Source organism: Myxocyprinus asiaticus, chromosome 4, assembly GCF_019703515.2.
Source record: "Myxocyprinus asiaticus isolate MX2 ecotype Aquarium Trade chromosome 4, UBuf_Myxa_2, whole genome shotgun sequence".
Lineage (NCBI taxonomy): Eukaryota > Metazoa > Chordata > Actinopteri > Cypriniformes > Catostomidae > Myxocyprinus > Myxocyprinus asiaticus.
Window position 1 is genome coordinate 32,147,129 of NC_059347.1, and position 20,950 is coordinate 32,168,078.

At 37.9% G+C, this 20,950-nt stretch overlaps 1 protein-coding gene across 3 annotated transcripts; it reads left to right on the forward strand.

The window, feature by feature from the left end:
* Window positions 1-1,127: 1,127 nt before the first annotated feature.
* Window positions 1,128-20,854, forward strand: LOC127438327 (solute carrier family 12 member 9). 3 transcript variants are annotated; one of them, XR_007896720.1, is made up of 15 exons: window positions 1,128-1,478; window positions 2,120-2,333; window positions 2,489-2,623; window positions 3,771-3,908; window positions 5,067-5,369; window positions 8,953-9,060; window positions 9,179-9,290; window positions 9,426-9,583; window positions 10,408-10,490; window positions 10,570-10,694; window positions 13,975-14,167; window positions 15,148-15,322; window positions 16,369-16,515; window positions 18,063-18,959; window positions 19,962-20,854. XR_007896720.1 is itself a non-coding variant. In XM_051693846.1 (14 exons), the coding sequence occupies exons 2-14, from the start codon at window positions 2,138-2,140 to the stop codon at window positions 18,902-18,904; spliced, it is 2,715 nt and encodes a 904-aa protein (XP_051549806.1). In that variant the 5' UTR covers window positions 1,128-1,478; window positions 2,120-2,137; the 3' UTR covers window positions 18,905-20,853. The 3 variants fall into 3 exon arrangements, 2 of the variants coding, with proteins under 2 accessions (XP_051549806.1, XP_051549819.1); XM_051693846.1 differs by having other exon boundaries at window positions 18,063-20,853; XM_051693859.1 differs by lacking the exons at window positions 1,128-1,478; window positions 2,120-2,333 and having other exon boundaries at window positions 2,499-2,623; window positions 3,744-3,908; window positions 18,063-20,851.
* The last annotated feature ends 96 nt before the right edge of the window (window positions 20,855-20,950 follow it).

Here is a 20,950-nt window from a genome sequence, read left to right on the forward strand (position 1 = left end):
GCACTGCACTTTATTACCCTTACTCTTATATCTCACACCGGACTGTCATAAATTATATTATTATTATATTATATTCTCTCTTAACAACTGACTATCAACTGACAGCCTGAATGTCAATACAGTACAATACTGTACATTCTATATTTACTACTATATACATTTTTATATATATATTTTTTTTATTGAATAATTTGTATCTATATAGTGCGCATTGTATACTGTACAGTGTATGTTATTATTTGTATATTGTTGAGTGTAATTATGTGTATATCAGATGTTTAAATTGTGTTGTGTTAATTTGATGTTATTGTAAATTGGTATACTATATGTCTCATCACTGTCACGACTGCTATGTTGATCGGAACTGCACCCAAGAATTTCACACACCATTGCACTTGTGTATATGGCTGTGTGACAATAAAGTGATTTGATTTGATTTGATTTGATAATTTACTCATCCTCATGCCATTCCAGATTTGTTTGACTGAATGACTTCTGCTGAACACAAAGATTTTTAGAAAAATATCTCTGCTCTGTTGGTCCATACAATGCAAGTGAATGGTGACCAGACCTTTGAAGCTCCAAAAAGCTCATAAAGGCAGCATAAAGGCAAAAAGGACTCAAAAATGTATCTGTTTCTCACCCACACTTACCTTATCGCTTCTGATTATATGTTCTTAACCACTGCAGTCATATGGATTACTTTTATGCTGCCTTTATGTGCTTTTTGGCGCATCAAAGTTCTGGCCACCTTTCACTTGCGTTGATTGGACCTACAGAGCTGAGATATTCTTTTAAAAATCTTCGTTTGTGTTCTGCAGAAGAAAATCATATACATAGGATGGCATGGGGGTGAGTAAATGAGGAGAGAATTTTCATTTTTAGGTGAACTATACCTTTAAAATTTTAGAATGATCAGAATTCAAGCTCTTTCGACCATGTTCTGTTCTCTGATATTCAGCTCACAGTCATCTCACTCCCTCTTATTTCGGCTTTTTCGGTTACCCTCTCTCAGTAGTCACATGGGGCGCTTCCTGTGTCCCGTGACTTTTTTTTTTTTTTTTTAACAAACAGAGCTAGACGGCACAGCACAGTATTGCTGCAGTATGCGAGTACAGTTACCGATTATTACCCCACTGGACGTTACATAATAGACTAATATGCTTTCATTCGGATTTGTTGTCTGTTGTTTATAATTAAGTCCCCAGTGGACACAGCTGCGCGCTTTTCCCTTCCACTAACATGTCCCGGGCGTTTGATCACGAGATCTAACGCTGCACATGAAAACTTTCTACCTGCGATTCCACACCAACTCAACATGATGCTCTGTTGATACATATCGGATTCGAGACATCCTGCATCCACATTTCGACACGACCAGTTTTGTTTCCTTGTCGTTTAGGGTAGTTTCTTCCTAAAAGCGGAAGTTTACCATACCGCTTTAAGATCGTCGTCGCCTCTGTTTATCACAAGGACAGGTAGGTTGAACGCACTCTTCTCCACAACCGCCCTGACATTTTCGCTGATATATGTTGTTTAATGAAAACGTTACACGTTATCTTGCATGACTGTTTCACGAGATGATGCTGTTTCCTGAAAGGTGTCAGTTTCCTTTTCTGGAATAAATGTTTCCTAGTTTATTCAAATTACTACTATGATTTTGTTGTTCTGAGATAACGGAATAGTTTAATAGTCATATTATTGCATTATGATATGACAACGAACATAACACACAAGCTCAACCGCATATAGGCTACTTATGCTCCTAAAAGATACCACTTTTTAAAAACGCGGTTGATTCGAAACGTTGATTGAGATATTCAAGGTCTCATATTCATAAAATGAATGAAGTGTAAATGAGCAGTAATATGGTTTGAATAAACAGTACATAACAGCAAACACAAATATGATGAAACTATGGGCAGAATTTATTTAGCTGAGCCCTCCTTCCCCCCCTTCTTTCTTCAAAAGGAGACTTTGGAAAATTGTTCTTTGAATCATAAACAGAGATGATTCATGTTTATTTTGTTGACACTACAACATCATAACAATGCAAAACAAACCTGTGGTAAAATTTGCCACGGAACAGGAAACACTCATTGGATTTCTTAATTTACAGGTTCCTGTTTTACACACCATGGCCAACGAGCACTCTCCTCTTCTTGTTCATGGGGTGTACAGCATGATGGGTGATGCTGAAGACTCCAGGGGTAGGTCAGCGGTGACAAGAGAGGGATCCCCCAAATCAAACCCCCGCAAACTCAACACCTTCTTTGGAGTCATGGTTCCCACCATCCTCTCCATGTTCAGCATTGTGCTCTTTCTTCGCACAGGTGAGTGAGATACATGGAGGAGCAATTCATAACTATTTTTTATTTGGCCATATATCATACTACAACATCCCTCTCAAGTGTGTGTGTGTGTGTGTGTGTGTGTGTGTATTTAGGTTTGTTTTCATGCATAAATGATTTATTTGTATATGTTTCAGGGTTTATTGTTGGGCATGCTGGTCTCCTCCAAGGTCTTCTCATGCTGTGTGTAGCCTACTTCATCATCTCCTTGACAGTCTTGTCCATATGTGCTATTTCCACAAATGGTGCAGTAGAGGGGGGCGGGGCCTATTGTATCCTTAACCAATCCCTGTGCAGAATTTCTTGAATTGCAGTGTTTTACAGACTTGACTTTGGGTGGTCTTTAATATAAATCTGTAAGTTGACATGTTGATGTTTACCTTTAAAGGAATGTTTCAGGTTCAGTACCAGTTAAGCTCAATCGACAGCATTTGTGGCATAATGTTGATTTCCACAAAAATGTATTTCGACTCGTCCCTCGTTTTCTTTAAACAAAGAAAAAATAGAGGTGAATGTGAATTTTTGGATGGTTTAAAGGCAGAAATGTGAAGCTTAAGATTTTCTTAAAGAACATTAATTCTTTGGTTAAAAAGTGTATTATTTGAGTTGTAAAGTTGTGTAAATAGTATTTTTAACAGTCGTTTTAAGGTTTGGCGTTACGTCATCATGGCAACGAAATTGTAAATTTGGATATAACTTTATACAGAAAAAGTTAGTAAGCGATTTTATCACACTCAAATCATGTTAACATGTATATTCTTTATGTCTTGTGGCTATACTTTTGAAACACTGTGTATTTTAATGTTTAAGGATGGGCCCCCATTCAGTTTTATTGTAAGTACCTCACTGTAACCCAGATTTTTTTAAAGGAGGGATGAGTCTAAATACATTTTTGTGGTAATCAACGTTACGCTACAAATGTTGTCGACTGAGCTTAACTTGTATTGAACCCGGAACATTCCTTTAAAATCCGTAAATTATAATTAAATAATAAAAAAACTCACTATTTCAAAGGTATTTTCACAAGACGCAAACAATACGCATGTTAACATCATTTTAGTGTCATAAAATCACGTACTAACCATTTCTTTGAAAAGGTGTATCCAATTTTACAAATTTGCTGCCATGAAGACGTAAACCCTGTAATTCCACAAAAACTGCGACTTTACAGCTCAAATAATTTTTTGATTTTTAACAGAAGAATTTATGTATTTGTTTTGATAAAATAACAAGCTTCACATTTTTGCCTTTAAATCTCCAAAAATTGGCCCCATTGAAGTGCCTCAATATAATCTTGATTTTAAGAAAAGGAGGGATGTCAAAATATTTTTTGTGGGAATCAACATTATGCCACAAATGATGTTGATTGAGCTTAACTTGTGTTGAACCCAGAACATTCCTTTAACTCTTTAATATTAGTCATGATCAGTCGTTCTCTGGGACCAGAGTTTGGAGGCAGTATTGGCCTGATGTTTTACCTGGCTAAGGTGTGTGCATGTGGGGTGTATGTACTCGGCTTAGTGGAGGCCATCCTTGACATATTTGGGAAGGATCCAGGTAAGCATTTAAGTACGCTGTACTAATGAGCCTGTGGGTCATTATGACCAGTTTGGTACTATTCATACTACATGACTTAATATTATTTATACAGAATTATCACTGCTAGGGTGACCATACGTTCTCTTTTTCCCAGACATGTCCTCTTTTTCGTACCTTAAATAAGCATCTGGCCAGGATTTCTAAATTTGTGAAAATGTCCGGAATTCGGCTTAAGTTGCATTATGATGTGCATCTGGTCTAATACTTCATTGTGTGTGCACGCATATTTGCATTGTTTTAACCCCTCTTTGTAAGTCCTGCCTTCTTGCACACCAATTGGTCGATTATAAGAGGCTTGCAGCAACTATTGGCCAAATTCCTGCCTGTCAATCTCTCCGCGGACGCACGAAGCGCTGTTGTGTTCGGCATCAAACAGTTGCTTGACAGTAGCAGCAACTGACAGCTGAGTGGAAACAATGCCCAAACAAAAGTGCACATTTACAGAAGATTTGCACAAAAAATTCCCATGCTTTCGACCAGGTCGAGATCCGTGGGAAGCAGAATGTATGACATGTAAAGCTGGCACTTATGTGTCAGTTTCTAATAAAGGTGCAAGTGATTTAGAAGCACACATTAGCTATATGAAGCATAAAGGGTCAGCAAAAGGTGAAAGTTCATCAGGTAAATCAACGGACTACTTTTTGCGACCAGGTAAAATTATCACATTGCTTCATTTTCCATGGCCATTCAAAATAATAGTAATAGTTAATGAAGGTACACTCATGGCATCAAATATTTTATTTTAGTACATGGACATTCAAAATATCATTTTTATTTATTTATATCTATTTATGTTATGCTAATAGTGTCTTTTTCACTGTATTAAAGTTTGCATTCATAGTAACACTGTTTTGAACCCTATTATTCCAATCCCCCCACCCCTTTTTTTTTTTTTTTGAGAACCAGAATATGGTCACCCTAATCACTGCTAAATAACAGCATTTTATTTTTTCCATATTTTCTCTGAAATTTCTCTATTTGACATGACCTGTACCATTTCTACTCAGCTGTGATGTTTATCAAAGGTTTGCCATCAAAATGATATTAACAACATAGATAGGGCCCATCTGACAGCCACCTGTCTTTTTGCCTTCAAGCATCTCTTTTCTTTCCCAGGCTCTTCTGTGTCACAGGGGTTGCGTGTGTTGCCTCAGGGTTACTGGTACACAGTGTTGTACTCCTCTATAGTGCTGTTGCTCTGTCTGGTGGTGTGTCTGGTTGGTGCTCATATCTACGCCAAAGCCTCATTTGTCATTCTGCTGGTGGTGACGGTGTCACTGATCTCCATCATCATCAGTCCTCTGATACTCAGACCACAACACTTCAACATCACACACACATATGGCAACAACCACACCATCACTGTCAGCCCCAGCTATACGGGTTTCAATGGCACCACATTAAAGAACAACCTTGAACGTAAGTATGTACATATTTGATCAATAGATCTTATTCACAGTAGTATGGAATGAAATATGTGCCAGGGCTCCAGACTGTGACTAAATGGTTGCATTTTGTGACCATTTTTCCTAACAGTGCAAATAAACTTTGCAAGAGGTCGCACTGGTGTGATTAAAAGTTGGCCGACTCTGATTGTGCACTGTCATTTTTTATTGCGCATGAGAAATGTCAAACAGCAAATCAAATCAGCGCAGAGACGTGCATTTACACGTGGACCAGTCTCGAGCTCTCAGCCGTGCAGATCATCTATTCGGCATTGATTATTTGTTTAAAACCTCTCTGAAAACCCATAATGTGTCCATGATTAAACTAGTTTAAAATCGTATTAAATGGCCCCAACATTCTAAACAGCACTGAAATAAAGGAGAAATCATCACCATAAACTGACAGAAACTATAAGGCTTTCAATCCACACATCACAGATATTAAAAAATATTTACCATGAACTTCAATATATTGGGGTAGTGAGGGAATACAGTTTAATTTCTGGATGTTTTTCTTATGACAAAATGGCATAATTTGTTTTATGGTTACGGTCCATGTAATCGTGGTTTTACTTTTACCTTTGATTACTATGATCTTAATGCAAATACCGCAGTAAAAACTATGGATTGTAGAAAAGGCTTTGTTTTTCTTCAGATGACTGTATTTTAATCAGCAAGATCTTGATGAAAAGAAACTGAAAGAAAACTAATTCCCACTGTCACAGTGTTCTAACCAGACGCGATGCTGCAACGCGCGATAAAAGGTATCTTTTCATGTTAATCAGAGTTTTTGTCCTAACCAGCTGCGACAGGGCATTCTATTTTTGTAATGAACTTGAATTTGAAGACATCAATTTGAACATATATACTTGAAATTGAATTTGCAGCTTTGAACTTGAATTACATCAAACTTGAAATTCATATGTATGTGGCACGAATTCAGACCGTTAAATTCAGATTAATTTTTTTTTAATACACTGATTCAGGTTTATAGTCAGATATAGTCAGAAGACATCCGGGGCACTCAGAAAGAGCAACCGAGCCTGTATGTAATCAAACTCCTTCGTGACCAATCACATCGTAGCTCACGGTTTGCATTTGGAAGAGGAAGGGGTCCGCTGTGAAATAGTGCCAACGTGGGATCATGGCTGAACGAGAGCCACCACCTCTCTCTAGCGTAAGTTACTTGTTCTGCCCTGATGCAAATTCCAGACATAATTAGTGTGCTTGGTAAACAGGCCGTTAGATGCATTAAATACATTTTTATCAGATCAGTGTTTGCCACAGGTTCCAAAAGGCAGTTAACTAATGTTTGCTGTGTTTCGTGAGCCAACCACTTTCTGTGTAATGTCATGTTTGCAACATAGTCTACTCTACTTTTATTTCATTTTTCGAGTTTAGATGGTAGGTTGGATGTGTCCAAATCATTGAGCAACTATGAAGCTACATCTGAATTGGAAGGTTGGTCAGCAAAGAGTAATGTATCCCCTGGGTGTAATGTAGAGCATTAATAAAAAACTTAAAAAAACAGCAGCAAAAATAAGCTAACTACCTTGTAGTTACAACACTGGTGGCAAAAGTAAACACATCAGATATTAGATGACTGATTAACATTTATTTAATGCATCTAACAGCCTGTTTACTAATCACACTAATTGCGACTGGAGTTTGCATTAGGGCAGATTAAGAAACTTACGCTAGAGAGAGGTGGTGGGGCCTGGGTAGCTCAGTGGTAAAATACGCTGGCTACCACCCCTGGAGCTCGCTAGTTCGAATCCCAGGGTGTGCTGAGCGACTCCAGCCAGGTCTCCTAAGCAACCAAATTGGTCTGGTTGCTAGGGAGGGTAGCAACTCGTGATCTACTCGTGGTCACTATAACGTGGTTTGCTCTCAGTGGGGCGTGTGGTGAGTGGAGCGTGGTTGCCGCGGAGAATAGTGTGAAGCCTCCACATGCGCTTTGTCTCCGTGGCAACGCACTCAACAAGCCACGTGATAAGATGCGCGGGTTGACGGTCTCAGACGCGGAGGCAACTGGGATTCGTCCTCCGCCACCCAAACTGAGGTGAATCACTACGCGACCACAAGGACTTAAAAGCACATTGGGAATTGGGCATTCCAAATTGGGAGAAAAAAAACAACAACGTCTGAATTCATGCCACGCACATTTGATTTTCATGTTTGATGTAATTCAAGTTTAAACTGCAAATTCAATTTCAAGTAAACATGTTCAAATTCCAGTCCTCAAATTCTAGTTCAAGTCCCAATGGCACATGTTTAATTACATACAGTAGCGCCATCTTTGATTTTCAACCTGAATAAAAACAAGGCTGTGAGGGATAGACTTACCATCTCGTCAATGACACACAGATTATAAAGCTGTATTAAGCTCCTAAATCCCTTCTGATCTTACACAACTCATGTTGTCTGGAGTTTTTTGTTTGTTTTGTTTTTCAATGTTTTGTCCGCAGCATGATCAGAAAACACTTTAAACTGCAGTAGAGCCCATTGAAGGGATGGTAAGTCTGTCTATCACAGCCTCGTTGTCATTCCGTTCAGAAATAGCGCTGCTGTGAATAAGGTCTATACCAGGGGTTGGCAACTTTTTTGACATGGAGTTCCATTTTATTTTCCCAGTCAATGGCTTCCAGAGAAGCAGGCTATTTTATTTATATGAAGTTTTTCGCACCTGCATTCCAATCTACATCTTGATGTAGATTGATGTGTGTTTTCATCAGCTGAATGGGAGACTAAACGCTATTAAAGTCTGACGAGACTCGCGCCGCGCTTACAAGACATTCGGGCATCACAAGCCAATCAACTATTTAGCCCTTTTTGGTGAATCGCACCTGCAAAATGCTAAAACTTTATTTCCAGGTTTAATTTATATTTTGAATAGACTTTAACCCCACGATGTGGGTTTATGTTTTCTCTTTTAATCGTTTTAATGTAATTGAGTGTGACTGTTTTAAGGAGGGTGTACCTGTATGCTGGTTTGGAAATCTCAAGGATTAATCGTGGTGTTTTCCTTATTACATCACCTGTTGTTCTGTGAGCAAAAAGAAACTAATTAAACATGGAATGTAAGCTGTCATCCGCGCAGCCTGACCAAAGCAAAGGGGTTGCGTTTACTCTTGTGATTAACCGAACGTGAAGCGCTGCCGGCTCGTGATGCGCAAATGGCTTGCATGCGCTGCACGAGTCTGTTGGGTATACTGCAGTCTTGTCACATTTTAAATTTTTGTTTAGCAACCCATTCAGCTCATGAAAACACATTATGCAAAATATTCCAAAAAGAAATGATTCTAATGTTCTACATGCCTTGTGGTGCTATATACTTGTAGATGGATTGAATGCCATAACAGTTTGGGATGACACCGATAGAACCTTTTGTAATTCTAATTCACAGTAGTTCATAATTGATGGCTATTGAAGACTATGGATTACCTCAAATACAGCCAAATGTCAGGTGGCTCACAGAAAAATTACACGCAGTTTCAATTGTAATTTATGGAATTATTGCACTTGCATGAATTTTGTCCAAATGTCTCCTCATATAGCACACTACTCTCTGGACTACAGTACCAATACAGTGATGTCTTTTGCCAGTGTATTTGCTGTGTTGTTCACCAGCTGCACAGGCATCATGGCGGGATCCAACATGTCGGGTACGAAGCCAGAGATGACACCACTCTGTTCACTCTGATGCCTTTTACAATCTTGATAATGGTCATTACAGTGCATGAGTGTCATAAAAATCTCCTTTGATTTATTTCTTACTCTCAGGTGAGCTGAAGAACCCGAGTGAGTCTATACCTAAAGGGACCATCATAGCTGTGTCATACACCTTTACTGTCTATTTGCTTCTCTTCCTACTCCTGGGCTCTACATGTGACAGGTGCTGTCTTTGACTATCAAGCCACAATAAAACCTTATGTATTTACTTTTATACTATAAGTGTAGGCGTTGTTCTTCCTCTCATTCAACTCTCTCTTATTCCTCCTTCCCTCCCTCTCAACTTTTTCTCTCTCAGATTATTGTTAATCAATGATTACGCAGTGCTCCAGCGTGTGAATGTGTGGCCTCCATTTGTGATAGTCGGGGTGTACTGCGCGTCTCTCTCAGCTGCTATGTGCTCTATGATAGGAGCTTCTCGAATCCTCCATGCTCTTGCTTTGGACCAGCTTTTTGGTGAGTGTGTGAGTATGTTTCTGTGTGTAGTGGTTTGGTTTGGTTTAAGGGACGTCTTTTAGGCTGGACACTAATATTTAGATACTGGTACTAGTATGTCTTAAGGTGGTTGACATCTATGCAAAGAATGTTAGGGAAAACAATGAATGAGCAAAGACTAAAAATCATTCAGTAGTTGTGGTTGCTAAGAAAAGTTTATGATTTGTAAATAATTGGAATTGTAACTTGATTATTTTTGTCACATTTCCTAGACTTTTATGTGGTCTGAGAGGTCATGTGTTCTATGCAAAAGGTAAAAAGGGCATGTTCTAAGTAAAAGGATCATAACACTCTTGTTTCCAATCATTATTCAACTGAAATCAAGCAAAAAAATATATATATATAAATAATTATGTGCAATATTAATTAGTTGGTGTTTTTAATGCAAATCACACTTTACCAAAATTATAGTTTTTGAGAATTGAATGGTGAAAATTTTCACACACACAAAAAAAAAAAAACTGTAAAAACATACTTCGATAATTTTTTCACTGCAATCACAACAAATGATTTCAGTCACATCACAGGATTATAATGACAGAACATTTTAAAATCGAAAACATCAGTTCACAATTTTCAGATTGTGTGGATAATTGTATAAAATTATAAGAAGAATCTATTTGCATTAGTGCAACTTGGTCAGTCTGTGTCATAACTGAAATAAGTTTTAACATAAGTTTTGCTGTCTAATGGCAGAATTTTTCTTGATTTTACTCTAGTCAGAACAGAAAATATACACCAGAAAGCAAGTGTTTTACTGTTGCAGTAATGTGATCTTATTTAAGGTTTGCCTCTGGCTCCGGCTGCAGTCACCTCCATCTCTGGGAATCCTTGGGTCTCTGTGCTGTATACCTGGGGCCTAGTGCAGGTACAGAGACCTGTTTGCACATGTTGTCAAATGACATTTCTGTGGCACATGTAAAGTGAATGTTCTGTGTGTGTTGTAGTGTACTCTTTTTGCAGGACAGCTGAATGTGATTGCTGGCATTGTGACAGTGTTTTACCTGTTGGCATATGCTGCAGTGGATTTGGCCTGTCTGGCTCTGGAATGGGCGTCTGCTCCAAACTTCAGGTAATGCACAAAGTGTGATTTGCACTTCATTAAACACTGGATGGAACTAGGGATGTCAAAAATACTGGTACTTCAGTACAGTACCAAGTCTAAAATTATGTATTTGTGTAATTAGACTGGTATTGTTACATTAAACTCCACTCAATTTACAGTGCATCCGGAAAGTATTCACAGCGCTTCACTTTTTTCCACATTTTATGTTACAACCTTATTCCAAAATGGATTAAATTAATTATTTTCCTAAAAATTCTACAAACAATACCCCATAATGACAACGTGAAAGAAGTTTGTTTGAAATCTTTGAAAAGTTATTACAAAAAAAAAAATGAAAAAATAAATAAAATAAATATCACATGTACATAAGTATTCACAGCCTTTGCTCAATACTTTGTTGAAGCACCTTTGGCACCAATTACAGCCTCAAGTATTTTTGAGTATGATGCTACAAGCTTGGCACACCTATTTTTGGGCAGTTTCTCCCATTCTTCTTTGCAGGACCTCTCAAGCTCCATCAGGTTGGATGAGGAGCGTCGGTGCACAGCCATTTTCAGATCTCTCCAGAGATGTTCAATCGGGTTCAAGTCTGAGCTCTGGCTGGGCCACTCAAGGACATTAACAGAGTTGTCCCGGAGCCACTCCTTTGTTATCTTGGCTGTGTGCTTAGGGTCGTTGTCCTGTTGGAAGATGAACCTTTGCCCCAGTCTGAGGTCCAGAGCTCTCTGGAGCAGGTTTTCATCAAGGATGTCTTTGTACATTGCTGCATTCATCTTTCTCTCGATCCTGACTAGTCTCCCAGTTCCTGCCGCTGAAAAACATCCCCACAGCATGATGCTGCCACCACCATGCTTCACTGTAGGGATGGTATTGGTCAGGTGATGAGCGGTGCCTGGTTTCCTCCAAACATGACGCTTGCCATTCAGGCCAAAGAGTTCAATCTTTGTTTCTCATGGTCTGAGAGTCCTTCAGGTGCCTTTTGGCAAACTCCAGGTGGGCTGTCATGTGCCTTTTACTGAGGAGTGGCTTCCGTCTGGCCACTCTACCATACAGGCCTGATTGGTGGAGTGCTGCAGAGATGGTTGTTCTTCTGGAAGGTTCTCCTCTCTCCACAGAGAAATGCTGGAGCTGTGTCAGTGTGACCATCGGGTTCTTGGTCACCTCCCTGACTAAGGCCCTTCTCCCCCGATCGCTCAGTTTGGCCAGGCGGCCAGCTCTAGGAAGAGTCCTGGTGGTTCCAAACTTCTTCCATTTACGGATGATGGAGGCCACTGTGCTCATTGGGACCATCAATGCTGCAGAAATTTTTCTGTACCCTTCCCCAGATCTGTGCCTCGATACAATCCTGTCTCGGAGGTCTACAGACAATTCCTTGGACTTCATGGCTTGGTTTGTGCTCTGACATGCACTGTTAACTGTGGGACCTTATATAGACAGGTGTGTGCCTTTCCAAATAATTTCCAATCAACTGAATTTACCACAGGTGGACTCCAGTCAAGTTGTAGAAACATCTCAAGGATGATCAGTGGAAACAGGATGCACCTGAGCTCAATTTTGAGTGTCATGGCAAAGGCTGTGAATACTTATGTATATGTGATTTTTTTTTTTTTTTTCGTTTTTTATTTTTAATAAATTTGCAAATATTTCAAACAAACTTCTTTCACGTTGTCATTATGGGGTATTGTTTGTAGAATTTTGAGGAAAATAATGAATTTAATCCATTTTGGAATAAGGCTGTAACATAACAAAATGTGGAAAAATTGAAGCGCTGTGAATACTTTCCAGATGCACTGTATCTGCATACTGTCTGACTGATGGGCACATGCACTCATGTATTGCCCAAAGTTAATTTAATAGGGCTGGGTATCACCAGCCACCTCACGATACGATACGTATTGCGATACATAAGTCACGATTCGATATATCACGATACATAATGATATCATGATTCAGTTTGGCTTTTAATTTCAATTAAATTGGGTATATTTCAGTTATAATGTCCATTTTGCTTACGTACAGTAAAGAAATTCTCTTTCAGCTAATGCTGTTATTCATTATTCAGGGGACCTTCTAATTTGTTAAATTACAGATATACAGTATCAATTTTACAAATTTTATTTTATCATTAGTTTTCATCATTTTGGTGACATTTTAGCTTTTTTTAAATATAGTCCATGTATTACATCAATAAACATGATGTATTGAAATAACATATATTGTTACATGTTTGTTGTTTTCATGCCTAATTTGTACTATTTACTAGTATTTAAGACCTGTGGCAGGGGACTTTGACAGTAGTGTTTATTTGGTTGAATGGCTTCTTTACAGCATCCATGCTATGTGTGATTAGAATTAAATGTTTCTTTTGTTGTTTTTGACCAATAACTGACTGTATATTAAAAGAGACATTATTAAACAACAAATGGTTTGTTGGAGAAACCATGAATCCTGCTGGATCAGTTTCAGTCTCTTTCGTGCCTCATAGAAGCGTCTCAGACTGCACTGAAAATATCACGATACATGTATCTAAGTATCGATACAATATCGTGAGAAAAAGTATCACGATATATCGATATTTGATTGTATTGACACAGCCCTATAATTTAATAAGTCATAAGTAACTTAAAAGGATAGTTAACCCAAAAATTAAGATTCTCATAATGTACTCACCCTCATGCCATCCCAGGTGTGTATGACTTTCTTTCTTCAGCCAAACACAAACAAATATTTTTAGAGGAATATTTCAGCTCTGTAGGTCCATACAATGCAAGTGAATGGTTATCAGACCTTTGTAAATCCAAAAATCACAAAGGAAACAGAAGTAATCCAGAAGACTCCAGTGGTTAAATCCATATCGTCTGAAGTGATATAATGTGTGTGGGTGAGAAACAGATAAAAATGTAAGTCTTTTTTTTTTTTTTTTTTTTTTTTAAACTGTAAATCTCCACTTTTACTTCTACATCTGAAAGTCACATTTGGTGCCTGTTTAGTTTCACTTTCACATCTGAAAGTGAAAGTTAAAATGGAGATTTAGAGTAAAAAAGGACTTAAGTATTGTTCTGTTTCTCACCCACATCTTATATATCGCTTCTGAAGACGTGGATTTAAACACTGAATTCATATGTGTCTGTTCTGCTGAAGAAAGTCATGCACATCTGGGAATTTCAATTTTATTGTTTCCACTTGATTATCACTTAAAGGTGATGTATTTACATTATTCTTTAGTTTGTAAATGAAAGCATTTATATTCACATTTTACTGATACTTTTTCTCTTTCTCTTTCCAGGCCAACATTTCAGTTTTTCTCTTGGCACACATGTCTGTTGGGTATTGTAAGCTGTGTGGTCATGATGTTTGTGATAAACCCAGTGTATTCCTCAGCCAGTATTGTACTGCTGCTGCTGCTCCTGCTGTTCCTGCACTACCGCTCACCCACCAGCAGCTGGGGCTATATCAGCCAAGCACTCATCTTTCACCAGGTACCTAATAAGCATGTTTATCTTGTTTTCCAGAAAAATATATAAACAGCCTTAAAATAAAAAACTTACTTGAGAAGCAAAATTGTACCAAGATTTTCAGAAAATATATCTTGAATTAAGTTTATTTTATCACTTCATTGGCAATTTTTTTAAGCATAAATGTTAAAATCTGAGTTTGATGCTTAAAACAAGAAAAAATAAATAATACAAATAAAAGAAATGTGTTCTCCGAAAAGAAGTTTTTTTTATTTATTTTTTTTATCTTGCACGGTTGTGCTCCTAAAGTATTTATATTTCCTTTTAAGGATGTTTACATATTTTTACTGGAAAACAAGGAAAATAAGGATTAAGAAAATTACTGTAATTTATGAAGTGCACACATACACTCAAAACACATATGCACTAAGGGTTGCACAGACTTATTGACTAAAGCTAACTTAGTCCACATTTTGAGCCTGAAGTCGACTAGTCACTCATCATGTGATTTATAAAATGGTGTCCGTAGGAAATACAGCTTGTGTGGAGCCCGGTTGCTCTTCACTGAAAAGGTGCAGTGGTTCAAATGTAGGCTCACACAGAATACACTTCAGTACTTGTGTTCTTTTACTATCTCGCTCTGCTCAACAACACAATGTATCAACAACTTACACATTCTCCGGATCTGTTTTGCACATGCGCATGGCATTGTATCAACACTGATAATGTTCAGAAAATGACATGGGCTACTTTAATAAAGATGCGAAGATAACAAAAAATAACAGAAATACTAGTGTTATGCATACATCATTTAAAAAGGCACCCACAACAGCGCTAACTAGTAATTTTCAAATTTTAATGTTGGTACATCTGACCTGGATGCTGTTCGCTCCTTGAAGAATGTGATTTGACTACAGTTAGAAAAGCTGGCTCGACTCATCATGTTAAGAACCCCTAATATGCACAGAACTCTAATTCCATGAGATGGTCTGTCCTTTTCTCAGGTGAGAAAGTACCTGCTGATGTTAGACTCCCGTAAGGATCATGTGAAGTTCTGGCGGCCGCAGGTCTTACTGATGGTGGCAAACCCACGCTCCTCCTGTCAGCTCATCTGCTTTGTCAACCAGTTGAAGAAAGGAGGACTGTTTGTCCTGGGACATGTGCAGATTGGGGATCTGGGTAGGATGCCAGTGGGGTAAAAGGGTCAAGGGGTATTTGTTTGATAACAGCAAAGTTTCTCAAGGCCCATAGACCCCAGTTATTTTTCTGTTTTGGTCAGTTCAACCAACACGTGGTCTGTGGTAAATACAGGTGTAAACGGGGTCCAAAACTTTTTCAGAGCCACTTTCAGAGGTAATCAAAAACTCAAATGATCACATTGCATTTGTTGTGTAAACACTATTGTGTCCTGATGCACTCCAGACAACAGTAAAGGGCTGTCTAGTTTACTCACCTGTCAATCAATCACTGCACTAAAAAACAGGGGTTTTAAACATGAGCGGTTAGATGCAGATTAAAAAAGTAACTGTCAAATATATGCAGACTTAACAGAACATCATTAATATTCCATATACATATATGAAAAGTGGCCACAAGAGACGCATTTGATGAGACGCTGTCTGTAAATACAAGATATACTGTATGTGGTAATGTGTTATGATACCTGACCATTTGTAATCAGATCACCCATGATGGACGTTAATAATTCCAGCTGTAAACAGGACCATATTGCCCTTTCTGTAACTTCATATGGTGTCACATTCATACTTTGGGGAAATATATGTATTTAATTGATATCCTATGTATTTAATTACTAGGGTTTTTTTTCATTCCCTTTTTACTTGGGCAAATCCACCATGATTAAGACCCAATAATGATTTGCTGCTGCTACTTTTTTGAAAAGCTGTGAAAATGAAATGGTGGAATTTTTTTTTTTATTCTAATTTTTTTTTATGTTGGAGCAAATGGGTTAGCAAAAACTATATTTGCCACTGTCTCCCATTCACCGCTATTGAAGTTTACCCTGCAATCGTTTACTTTCGTGTTCCAAAACCCGGAAGTGTGAAAAGGGTATATTCTTTAGAGTTAATGAACTAAAGACACTAAGATATAGTCTACCTTCTGTGCTTGTTGCACACTTCTTCTCAGAATGGAAGGACAATTGGAAGAGAACAAATTACACAGTTCAAATGACTACATTTCATCTCTCTCATTCTCTTTCACAGATGTGTTGCCGGCAGACCCAGTGCAGCCACAGTATAATTTCTGGCTTAGTCTGGTGGATAAATTGGGTGTGAAGGCCTTTGTGGATCTCACTCTCTCTCCCTCTGTCAGGCAGGGCACTCAACACCTCCTTCGCATTACTGGACTAGGTTAGAGTTAAGCAACTATATGCTTTGGTTTTGCCGATCTTGATTTGGCTGTGAATGAACACTTTTGAATTTTGATATAACCAAGGGTAAATTAAGGATATCTGGGAAATTGTTTGCGCTTTTGGCGAAATATATAATATTTTATTTATTTATTTGGCAAAGAAATTGTAGACAAGACAAAAAAAGATGCATTGTGACAGTAATCAAAGCGTTTTAATTAAAAAACTGTTGACGAAAATATGGAGAGAAAAACATAATACTGCTAGTAACTCAATATCCTAATGCATCTTAAACTATCTTAGCATGAGGAATCCACAGCAGAGTACCTTCTAAAAAGTAGCTAATACTGCAGTAAATTAATTATATGCTGTTATTTCAGGAGGTTTCAGGACAGTTTTCTCATGTTGTTTAAACTTACATACAGAACATATTCATTTTTATCGTTGAATCTAATCTTCAATCTATATCCACAATATGGCACTAAGTGCCTAATTGCTTTCATAAAACAGTTGCAACATATTAGGACACACATTTTATTAAAATGTGATTTTTATTATTATTATTATTATTTTTTTTTTTGAAATCATTAATTTCTTTTTAAAGTTAAATCATTAAATGCCATCCTTCCACTAGAATGGACCCATTTCACCAGAGCCCTTCTATCAAGGGGAGCCTACAAGGTTAGCATAGCAATGCATAACACAGCGGCTCCATAGAAATTCTATGGGCAGTACACTGGTGAGGAGACCAGAGGCCATTTAAAAACATTTTTTTTTATGTATGTCTAAGGAGATGCTTTAGTGTGCTGAATAAACTTCTTTTGTAAGAACACAGCTCATCGCTTAATGAATTGACCGCCTGTCTGTGTTTTGCACATGTTTTATTTTAAACAATCCTTTTGGAGTAAACTATGTGTGGAGTTTACTATGATAAAATTGTTATTATAAGAGAAGAAACTGACAATTTTGTGACCGGTAGGTGTCAGTTTATGGTTCTCCCCATTGATTTGTATTGAATCCTATGCATAGCCATTTAACAATTAGCACCCAGGACCAGAACTATCCATTTTATAATGCTTGATACATGTTTAAATAATTGTAATTAGTTTATATTTTTCAAAATATATAAATATTTGGTTAAAGTTTAGTCTGTTGCAGTTTGATGCATTTTTGTCATTTTGCACATTATCATTAACTATTTTTGTCATCTAAAATTGTTATTTTATTCAGAATAAAATGGGCTAAAATTCATGAAAAGTACATGATGAAAAATGTACTAAAATAATTGAACATCATTTGGAATGACATGGGAGTGTGTAAATGATGATAGAAATGACTTATTAGGGAAGTTTACGGACTTTTAGGGAAACTAACCCTTAAACTCAGACTTGCTTCTGAGGTAGAAAGTAATGTAGACATAAGAATTTAGGTGTCCAACAATACCAAATATCCCAGATTACCCTAATTTCCCATTTGTATCACTCAGTCTCTTTCTTTTACGTAAATATTATTAATACTATCCATCTCTGTTTCTCTCTTCTTTTCCAGGAGGTATGAAGCCTAATACCCTGGTCTTGGGCTTTTATGACAACTGTTACCCAGAGGATTACTTCCTGCAAGACCCTGTCTTTTGCGAGGGTGATAGAAGTGAGGGGGATCATTTTGGGGTGGATCTTCCATCCTTACAGGCCAATTTTCCACCAGTGCGGCATGCCGAGAGCCCACGGGCGTTGCAGCCTGAAGAGTATGTGAGCATCATCTGTGATGCCATCAAAATGGGCAAGAATGTTTGTTTAGGGCGGTACTTCTTCCAGGTGCCACCAGAGAGCAAGGGCGTAAAATTCATAAGAGGTGGCGACAGTGTGGAGACCATCGACGTGTGGCCATCAGACCTGCTGTGTCCGGGCAGTGCCATTTATGCAGATGTGTGCAGTCTTTTCCTGCTTCAGATGGCGTGTGTGTTAAACATGGCCAGCAGGTGGCGCCGCGCAAGATTGCGTATATTCCTCTGTGTGGAGTCCGAGTCAGGAGACCAGGGTTGGCTGGCTAAAGAGGAGCAATTTAGAGAATTGCTGGGGAAGCTGAGGATTCGTGCTGCTATTAAGATTGTGCCGTGGGATAATGTGGCACGCATGCTGAGAGGGGCAAGCTCAGAGCACGGGCAAAAGGTGGAAACAAAAGCTGTATCAGAGGACTTCCTGTGTGCGGTAAATGCCCTGCTGAGAGAACATAGTTCTATGGCAGCAGTGCGCTTACTGTATTTGCCCCACCCACCCTCCAGTTCTGAACTATCACAGCAGTACCTGATGCAATTGGACACTCTAACGCGAGAACTAGGCCCAACTCTCTTGATTCATGGGGTGACACCAGTTACATGTACTGAGCTATGAGAAACGACAATGAAAACATGTTTGTGTGTGAGAGGAAGAGAGAAACGGCACAAATGTTAGTAAGATGAATGCAAGTGTATTTAAACGTTATTTTACTTATCAACAAATGGCAGGCGAGTGATTGTGAAGACAATATGCACATAAATGGGTAAAGTAAGTGCTATTGGTAAAGATGTTATTTCAAAAATGGATAAGAGTGTGTGCTATTGGTGTTGACCTAGAGTGGCCTAGGTGATTTGAAATTATTAACTTGGAAAATGCTAATCATTGTCACTCATTAAACTGCCAACACTCACTGCTTCGTGTAAATAGCCACGAATCGTGAGACAGCTCTCAGTTGTTTTTGATTTCTTTTCCACAAGCCTCCATTTGCTCTCATTAACAGGTGGGCTGGGTTTGTGGAAAAGGGATTGCAGTCATATTTGAATTGCTAATTATGTTCATTCAAGTGTCAGACAGTAACTGTTAATCTTTATACATACTATGATCCATTCTTTGTATTTGAGCAAGATTCTTTATGGAGAAAATGGTTGACTTTAATTAGCGCGGAAATAGTTTCTCAGATGAGACGTGGTTAGGGTAAAGCCTATTTACTGACTTTTTGTTTGCTTTTTGCTATTTTGTCAGTTAATTGTGATCAGCTGAAGAATTTCGTTAATCATTTCTGCATTTTCTGGGCATAAAATAAACCCTATGAACCCAATGTGACCCATTTAGAGCTTGTGGGTCAATGAGGAACACACAGTTTTGGGTCATTGTTGGTGTCATGGGGAAATTCTGCTTGTAACTTTACAGTTATAGAGCTCTTGGTTTGCGCTGTGCGATTTAGTCTATTCGCTGTCATTCAAGTAGTTAAATAGATATGTTATTTATTATTGTATGATATGTCCTGTATGTATATGTGACAAATACAGGAGACAAAGGGAATGTGTATTTCATTAGTGGCAAGAACTCGGAAGTCAGGACTCAATATTGTGGTGCTGACAAAGAACGCAAAGAATTTATTGCTTCATCTCATGTATTTTCATCCTCTCATTTTATTTTGTGTTTCTTGCAGTTCAGTGAAAGCTCTTTGTGGCGTTAGTGCTCATGGTTGTGCAGACTGGGCTGAAGGCAGAGCTTAGTGCTCAGTAGCTGAATCTGATTGGTCAAGGCCTACAATGATGAACATTGAACTGCCTCTTGCTGTTGTGTCTGTGTTGGTCTTTGTGAACTGAAAAGTGATATTGGCTTAAATAATACTTGAATATTTTGCTCTTTGACTGAATGTGCATGTGAGTACTGGATATTTGCGCATTTGTAAACAAATACACAGAATGCTGAAAAACGTCAAGAAATTCAGGATTTTGGATTGTATTATAGCTGTACAATAATAGGGGTCTTATGCTGAAAAATATGTACTTTAAAAGCCATTCCATTCTGCACATTCATCATATAAAAAAAGTAGAAACATTTTTTGTTGGGTGTTTTTTTTTTTTTTCTTTAACAGTATTGAGTTTCAGTATGAAGAACACAGTCACACAGTCTAATTTCCATAGAATCCAGAATATCTAGAAATCTGACATCTGAAATTGTGGACTGTTAATATACTTTTAAAATATACTTTAATATACATAAAGCTACAGTTCCTGTATTCATTACAGGACTATAAATGGGACATGATCTTAAATTGATAATTTAGGTTAACAGGATGTTCAGTCAGAATGTACTGCATTCCATATTCCATATTTATCTGAAATTTAAATGATATTCTATCACTCTAGAACATTTTCTTCATATCACATTATGGAAAAGCAATAAATACATTTACAAGATTACAGATTAAAAGATGAGCTCTTTAGTGGTTAATGTGCTCCAGTCCAGTCCTGTCCTATTGATTGAGACTCCTGATTCCTTTGCATGAAAATTATGAATAAACATTGTGTGACTGCAGCTGTGACCGTGTGTGTAAATCTGTCAACTTACCAGAAAATGGGTTTGTGAATAAACCAGTAGTGCTTGCCTGTCATCTCAGTAGAAATGGTTTGTGTATGTACACAGCTCTTA